Raw genomic sequence first — 8,370 nt, forward strand, 5'->3', positions numbered from 1 at the left:
GGGGATATATTTTATTTATTCCGACTGTACTTTTCTTTTTTTATCTTGAAATCATAATCAAACCATACATATATAAACTAGTACTACCTTTTTCTTTTAGTAATTTGATAGTGGTTTTCAAGATCTTGATGTGTATATTAAATGATATTAATATTCGAATCTTGCATTTTATATAATATAAATAGTGCTTTAACTTGGGAGAACATTCCAAAGCAGATCTTACTCTCTCCTAAATTACTGAATATCTCTATATTTTAGATGCCTAGTGATCTAATCTTACCTTCCAATTTGTCATATCTTACGACAGTTGAAAAAAATAAAAAACTATAGTTAAAGAAATCCATAACTCAATTGATATATATTCATATTATGGTATCTCAAAAGAAGAAAAGAGAAGGAACAATATTGTGTGACTGTCACTGATAATTTTTAATTTTATTTTTTATTTTAAGGAGCATATCATTTTCTCAAGTTGCTTTCCGATCTGATTTTTGGTAGACCATTCACATACATTTTTTTTTCTTTTTTAGAATTACATCCATCCATGATTGTTCACTAAATTTTTTTATTTTTATCCCCTCCATAATCATTAATGCTAATTTATATGCAAAGTAAGATATTATTCATGACACTCAACTAATAATCATCAATATACTTTAAGAAGTATAAATGAAATGAATAATAATAACCCCAAATATTCATCATTGAAGAATGATGGAACTTTAAAATACATTAGAGTTACACCACCATAACTCTAAACATAAGCTCTTTAAGTGAACAAAGTCATTGTTTTAAAATTTCATTCAGAATTTATCTAGAAGAAAGCTTATATCACGGATAACTCTAATAAATAAACTTCAAAAAAAATTAAAAAATTAATAGTTGTGTTTTAACCGAGTTGATCTAAGTTTTTTTATCAAGCCAATTAACTTTTTTACTTTTTTTTTTTTTTCAATTCAAATCAATCCAATCCAATCCAAACATGAATAAATCAGCTTCAAGTTTTAAAATAATGGTTACCAGTGAGCAAGCTCTTCGTTGTCGGGAAATTATTGGTGTTGAGTAACTCATGGAACAAACATACTATAGTAACTGATTTTTTTATAAGTTTTTCTATCTTTAATGATTTTTTTTTAATAGGAGCTCGTTCACCAAATTGACCAAAATACAGGGGTGAGTTTGGGATTCTCTAAAAGGTTCGTGTGGATTTTCGCCTCCACCTAACCCTTATATTCGGTAGGAACCATGCAAATGTTCTTTGAAATTATAGTAACTGAATTAGATTTTTTTTTTTTAAGACTTATTTGGTTAGCATCACAAGATAATAATAATAAAAATACATTAAGGATATAAATTTTATTAATAGGAGGAACAGGGATAAAAAAATAAAAATAAATTTATTCTTTCAATAATTTTAAAGTAAATTTGTCACTTCAAAACAGGAAAAAAAAAAAGAGCACCGATTTTTTCTGGATTTTCTATTTTGAAACGTAAAGTTTAGATTAGGAAATTGGTACATGTGATAGATAATTCAAACACTCTGAATAAACATCTACTTTTTTACAGGTGCTTAAGATCTTAATTCTTGTATTATTTGGGTTGATAAAAAGGTCAGCAGGTATGATTTTTTTTAATTAATATAGATATTTTAAACAACTTATATATATTTTAATTAATTTCATGAGTTTTAAAATTAGTGAGCATATAAATTTTTAGTAACCCTGAAATTTATAAAATTTAAATTAATAATATTTAAAAAGTAAATCCAATGTAACATATACTATATATTATCTATTTTAGACTTCTCAATCCATCCATTTCCAAAACTTTTATTTCAATTTTTTTCATGATTTTATTTTTTACAATCCAAAAACTCCAAAACACATATTAGCAATTAATATTATTAATAAGATCTTGGATCCGAACACTCCCTTCGGGTATAAAATATCACACTCAAGCCCTAAATAATTAAATTACACCCTCCTCCTCCAGTATTTATATAATTTTTATTGTACGACTAGGTGGTCCTCTCCACCATTACTCTTTATAGGCACTCTTTTTTAGAAATGAATTATTGGTTCCTCTGTGAGCTCTGTAAAGGGTGGTCACACTCAAAAAGATGAAGTAGTACTTCAACTTACTTCAAGTTATTTACACAATCAAATCCATAGTCTACCTCAAATAATATGAGATAGAGAAACTAGGCAGAGTCCAATATCATACCGTAGGCTAGCATTTCGACTAAAACAAAGTGAAATAACAAGCCCATGTATCAAATTTATAGTAAAGTAGATTTGTAATGAGATACAAAAAAATAGAAACAGCAAGCACAAAAGAAACATGTCCCCTGTTTTTCTCATTTTAAAATTATATAAATTCATTCAAAAACAAATTTACTACATGTTTTTGTTATATATATATATATATATGAACAACAAATAAGGCAAGAGGAAAGACTTATAGAGGGAGAGACAGAGAGAGGCCCCAGGAGGTCAAAAAAATATTCCATTCTTGTGGTTCGAAGGACATGTACACTTCTCTTTCATTTTATCATCTCCTATTAAAGCATTAAAATCTGGTGGTTGTGAAAGTTCTGACCGGGAGTTGCAAGATTTTCTTTCTATAAATTTATTTGAATTCATATGATCTGCACTGTATTTGATAACTTCATTCAGATTATTTTTTAATTAATTTTCTTTCCATCAAATTATTTTAGATTTATAAATTGAATTGTACTTTTGACTAATTAACTCAAATTATTTTTAAAAATTTTTAATTAATTTTTTTTAATTTCATTATTAAGCATTGATTTAATTACAAATTATATTTATAATTTATTTTAATTTTTTTCTATAAAATTATTATAATCTCGTAACTTAAATATTTGATATATTATAATGAATTAATCCAAGTCAATATAATATATTATTATTTTAATATTTTAAAAAAATTATTTTAAATTTTTTTAATCAAACTATATTTTTACAAGTTTGATAAATTATTTTTTATTTATAAACTTAGATAATTTACGTTAAGTTAACCTTCACATAATTTAATGTTTTTTTTTTAATAAAAACATTAGCAACACCAAGAAAAATTTGACCGGATCAACTTACAATGATCTTGTAATATTCTAAACCTCAAGAGAGGCTCAACGCGTTACAAATCTGAAGAAAATACTAACAATTTTTTTAATGGAAAACTCCTTCAGTATTAGTTTCCTCACAACATGCTCAAAAAAATTCCAGGCAGCAGACTCACATGAAATTGGCAGCTAAACAAGGAAAGCTCATTATATTCCTGCTATGGTAGTGTGAACATAATTAACAAGAGAGCACTTCATTAAACCACAGATTAATACCAACTAGACAAGATTATACCACAATTTAGTTGAAGCTAACTTACATGAACACTGCACCCAGATCAAAGCATTCTTAACTATGCTTGGACACGATTGTAGAACTAGAAGACAAGGCCGAGCAAGGAAGGTTGATAAGATATGAGAAAGAAAAGAAGCAGCAACACAAAAGCTACACCCCAAGGCGAGCCTCCAGCTCTATGGATCGCACCAGGCTCAGACCCTGGAATAGGAATGCTAAACTGGCTGCCTGAAGAGAGCCAGTGTACTGAAATGATCAGAATCAAAGGAGAAATGACCAGTAACCTTTGTAGCATCTCGGAAGCTGTGGCCATTACTGCATCATAAACTACATAACCCAAGAATCCACAGACGAATATTGTAGCTGCCATTAGGACCCATTGCTCTGAGAGTGTGAAATTTGTAGGTCTTGGCCTTGGAGCTGAAGCCATGAGTAGAAGAACAGATCTTTAATGAATGATCCTTGCTTGAAGTCCTAGCCAAAACAGTCAGGTTTGAGGAGTGAATGGTGAGTGCCAGAATATAATGCATAGATCCTCTCGTCCTTTTATGTTTGTTGTGGGGGTCTCACTATCCACTGCTGATTTAATTTTTAGTGGTGAAAACTATTTGCATTTCTGACTCTTGTCCTATATATACTCTAATTTCTTACAGGGGTAAGTAAAATTTCACAAAATCTAGAACCCAAAATCTTGACTCTCCCTTGTGAAGGCATGTATTAGCGGCACGTGAAGCTTACATTGGGTTCATCTGAAACTCGATTGACCTAGCTAAACTCGGTTTAAATCTGCTTGGTCAACTCTAAGAATTTATTTAGAAAAAAGTAGATTAATTTTATTTTAATAAAAATAATGTATGAATTGTCTTAGTGACAAATAGTTTTTGAGATTAGGTTCCGAAATGGGTCTAACAACTATAGTTATATATACAATATATGCTCACAAGTCACAACCATTGAAAGCGTGAAAAGCATGGAAGCAATATCAAAGGTTTAGACACCTTTTGGGAATGCAGGCTGACAGAATCAAAAGCAGTAAAAGCATGTTTTTGCTGCTTCTGAGTGTCAAAATGATAGCAAGAAAACACATGCATTTAATTTCCTGAATTCTACATTACTGAAGCTGCAAAGGATATCAAAAGATGTGGGACAACAACAAACATATTCACCATTAAACACAAGATAATGTCTCAGTGTAGTTGAAAGCATAGCAGGTAGCATGCTTAAGGGGAAAACTCAAAATCTTCTTCAATATGTTGTTCTTGAAGCTGTAAGATATGATCTCACCAGAGATTCTCAGCACCAGCAATGCCCCTTCTTCATCGTTCCCCTCGATAAACGACAGTAAATCAAACCATTTCTCGGTCGAAAATGGTGAGGCTGTAGGATCTTTATCTCCTGTTATCTCAGGGTATGCCATTACAATGGCATTCATATGGAGACAGTACTTAGCAAACCATTTTGAGCAGCCTCTCTCCATGGAATAAACTACTATGGATTGATCAGTACTTTGGTCATGAGACATATCAGGGGAGACAATACCCATGTTCAAATCATCAGGTTTTTGGTTTCCTGCTAGAATCCCAATAAAATGCAATTGCCCGCCAGACTCCCCGAAGTACCTGAAATTTTTATCCTGCCACTTCTCAGGAAGTGGGGGCCTTGGAATTGTCTGAAGGCATTCCATATCAAGCAAGAAACTTAAACCATTCCCCATAGGACTCATCCAATGAACAGCACCATTCCAAGAGACACCATCAGTAAAGTTGACAGATAAAAGATTAAAATTTTCAAGCTTCACAGAAAGCTTCCAACCCTTGGTCTCAGATGAGTACACATAAATTTTAAGCTCTGAATTAAAGAACTGAATGCAAACAACCCGATAACGAGGCGATTCCAAAGGATCAAACACCAACTGAATCCGAGTAAAATATTTTCCATCGTTAGGTGGTAGTGGCAGCAATGCGAATTGTCTTGTGGTAGGATTGAATATATAATCTGTTGGTTGAGACCTCTCTGTTGAACACCATCTCCATTTAGGACACAGAAGCAAGCCATTACATGACTGAGAAACATATGTACTGAAACACCCTCGGTTGTTGGGGTCAAAATCAAGAAAATCATAGGACAAGTAGACTAATGATTTCCCATCAAGAGAAACATATTTGTGCTTAGATGGTTCCTTGAAAAATGAGGAAAAATTGAGAAGAAGAGCAGAGACGGCATGAGGATTGCGGCGGGTATGGAGGATAGCAAAACTCGTGGGGGAGATTATAGAAAGCCATTTCTTGGAAACTAACTTGAGTTGCAGGACCGCTTTTGCAGGCACACGCAGTAGAATCTCAGTGACAAGGTCATCATTGCCAAAGACAGCATCAATAGATGATAAATGCTTCTGCGTTGGCAAGGTCATGATGGAAGCCATTGATCCTGTGATTTGGTTGCAATTATCATAAGCAAATCTCTCTTTTTAAAGGGTTAAGTCTTGAAGTAACAAAATGGACGGCAGATTACTTCAAGAAAGAAGATCAGATTACTTTGGAGTTTTAATTATTGTTCTAATCGCCTAGAGCAATAACCTTACAAAAAAACTTGGTGGCATTTTCTAGAATTCCATCTCATAGATATACAAGAATCATAGAAACTTAGATGTCAAATTCTGAACATGATATGGTCTTGGACCTTCGCATCTTATTTGCTATTATTGTTTCAGAAAATTAGATTGTCATTTAACCAAGCCCGGGTCTGACCTGACCCAACGATCGGTTATAAATTAATTGGATCAGTTCAAAATTTATTTTACTTTGAATTTAAAAAAATTAAAAAATCATGTCGTTTCAGGTTTTTTTTAAAAAAGAAATTAGGTTTGAAATAAAACCAGACCATTCCTCGGTTCCAGGTGAGCATGTCATCAAATTAACATTGTTTCTAATTTTTTGGCCTTTTAATTTAATATTTGATATTGAAATTAATATTGTTTCTCGTTTTTTGCATTTTGAATGACACTCAATGTTTTTGTGATTGTTGAATTGGATATTTTTGTTTTTACTAAAAGACTTTCAACTATCAACAGATATCAAAGCAGCTCGAGGTTTAATTAAGTTGAAGGTAGATAATTAAATCGAATCAGCGAGTTAATTTAGATTTATTACAAAAGAATATCATATCATATCATATCATATAAAAAAAAAATTAACAAAAAAAAACTAAACAATATTTTTTTTAAAAAAAATAACCCTAAGTTGATCCAATTAAATTTCACTTTCAGACATATCAAGTTGTGAGTTTACTTGTTAATTCACTTCAATTTTACCAAGTTAACTTTTCTAAACAAGTAACAGTACCTTAGGCCCTGGCCGGGCCTAATTTGACAATGCAAAATGCAAAACTTCTGCTGCTTTAATTCCAATTTCGACGCCAGACACGTACTGCCTTGGTATGGATTGTGCACTGGATTTTTATGGCAAGAGATGAGAGGGAGTCCCAGAGTTGTTTGTTCTAGGAGATATGAAGATTGAGGAGGGAAAAAGCATAAGACCCTCATCATGGTTCATTTTGATTTCAAAACAAGCAAGTGAACAATCTGAGCCTTTTATTTGAATAACAAAGGTATATGGTGATCAGAGATACATTGTTTGATACAAATAAATGGGAAGTGATAAATGGCCATTCCGAGTGTTTACACCCTAGTTATAAACTCAGACCCTAGACTGATCTAGGTTAAGAAAAAATAAAGGCATTGATCGGGTCAAAAACCATAATTATAAAAATGGATTAGCTTAGATGACCCAGGATAAAACAAAATTCTCCAAACTTGTGAGATAAACTTTGCCCCGAATCGTGTTTTATAAGTATGGTTTACAACTGATCTTAAGATGAGGAAGGATCTTCACTGATCTTAGTGAATTTTTTTAGCTAACTAAACATAGGATCATCACCAGCAAATCCTTGAACTGCTCTCCTAAAGCATACCTGAGAGCCCTGGCTACAGGACTGTAGCTGCATTTATCTTTTTGATTAATTATGATAAAAATAATTTTAAAATTATAATAATAATTATTTATATTTATATATTAACTTAGATTAATTTATATTAATTATCTTAACTCATAATTTAAGTTTATCCAAATCAATTCTCAAATCAAATTTTAAAATTATAATAATAATAATAATTTTTAAAACTTTAATAATAACTATTTTTATTTTATGTTAACCCTCTTGTCATATGACAAGGATATTATTATAAATGAACCTCTAAATCGAGTTTTAAAATTATAATAATTATTATTTTTATAATTACATTGACTTGAATTAACAATTAACTTCATTCGTGACACAGGCTTTGTCTTAAATCAAAACTATAACGATAATCATTTTTATTTTTATGCCAACTCTAGTTAACCTGACTCATGACTTGAACCTCGACTAATGACCTCTATTTTATTTTGAATTGTCCCCGAATTAGATTTTAAAAATATAATAATAATTATTTTTATCCTTACATATTTTAGTTGGATAATTTTAAAATTAAATTTTTTTTGCAATGATATTTTAAAAATAAAAAATATTATCTCTTAAGATATTTTTTTTGCATCACTTGTTTTAAAAATATAAAAATTTACTCTAAAATGGTTTAAAACAACAAATTTATTTTTATATCTATATCTTTAATTTTATCTTTTTAATCAAATATCTTTTTATTTTTATTATTTCATTTTTTTCTATTTTAAAATAATAATCCAACACTATCTTTTATCTTTATCTTTATGTACATAACAATAAAGATACGTACTTATTCAAATAATAAAAAGCCACTCACTCAATCTCTTCAATCGAATCATATGCTGAAATTCTGTCGTAGGAGTTCTACCATATGGCATTTCGTCCCGCATTTCATTGTTGGTTAACTAAACATGTAAAGATGAATTAAACAGTAAAATGCATGAATTTAAGCAAATATAATATAAAAACATAAACAACTAATATAACCAGA

General features: G+C 30.5%; 2 protein-coding genes across 2 annotated transcripts; both read right to left on the minus strand.

Annotated features, from left to right (window-relative positions):
- Positions 1 to 3,462: 3,462 nt before the first annotated feature.
- LOC105126274 (uncharacterized) lies at positions 3,463 to 3,810 on the minus strand. Its single transcript, XM_011027092.1, has one exon. It carries the CDS (start codon positions 3,808 to 3,810, stop codon positions 3,463 to 3,465), a length of 348 nt encoding a protein of 115 aa, XP_011025394.1.
- A 738-nt stretch (positions 3,811 to 4,548) lies between these two features.
- LOC105126275 (F-box protein At5g07610-like) lies at positions 4,549 to 5,802 on the minus strand. Its single transcript, XM_011027094.1, has one exon. It carries the CDS (start codon positions 5,800 to 5,802, stop codon positions 4,549 to 4,551), a length of 1,254 nt encoding a protein of 417 aa, XP_011025396.1.
- Positions 5,803 to 8,370: the final 2,568 nt, after the last annotated feature.

Source organism: Populus euphratica, unplaced genomic scaffold (genome assembly GCF_000495115.2).
Source record: "Populus euphratica unplaced genomic scaffold, PopEup_1.0 scaffold75.1, whole genome shotgun sequence".
NCBI classification, from domain to species: Eukaryota; Viridiplantae; Streptophyta; class Magnoliopsida; order Malpighiales; family Salicaceae; genus Populus; species Populus euphratica.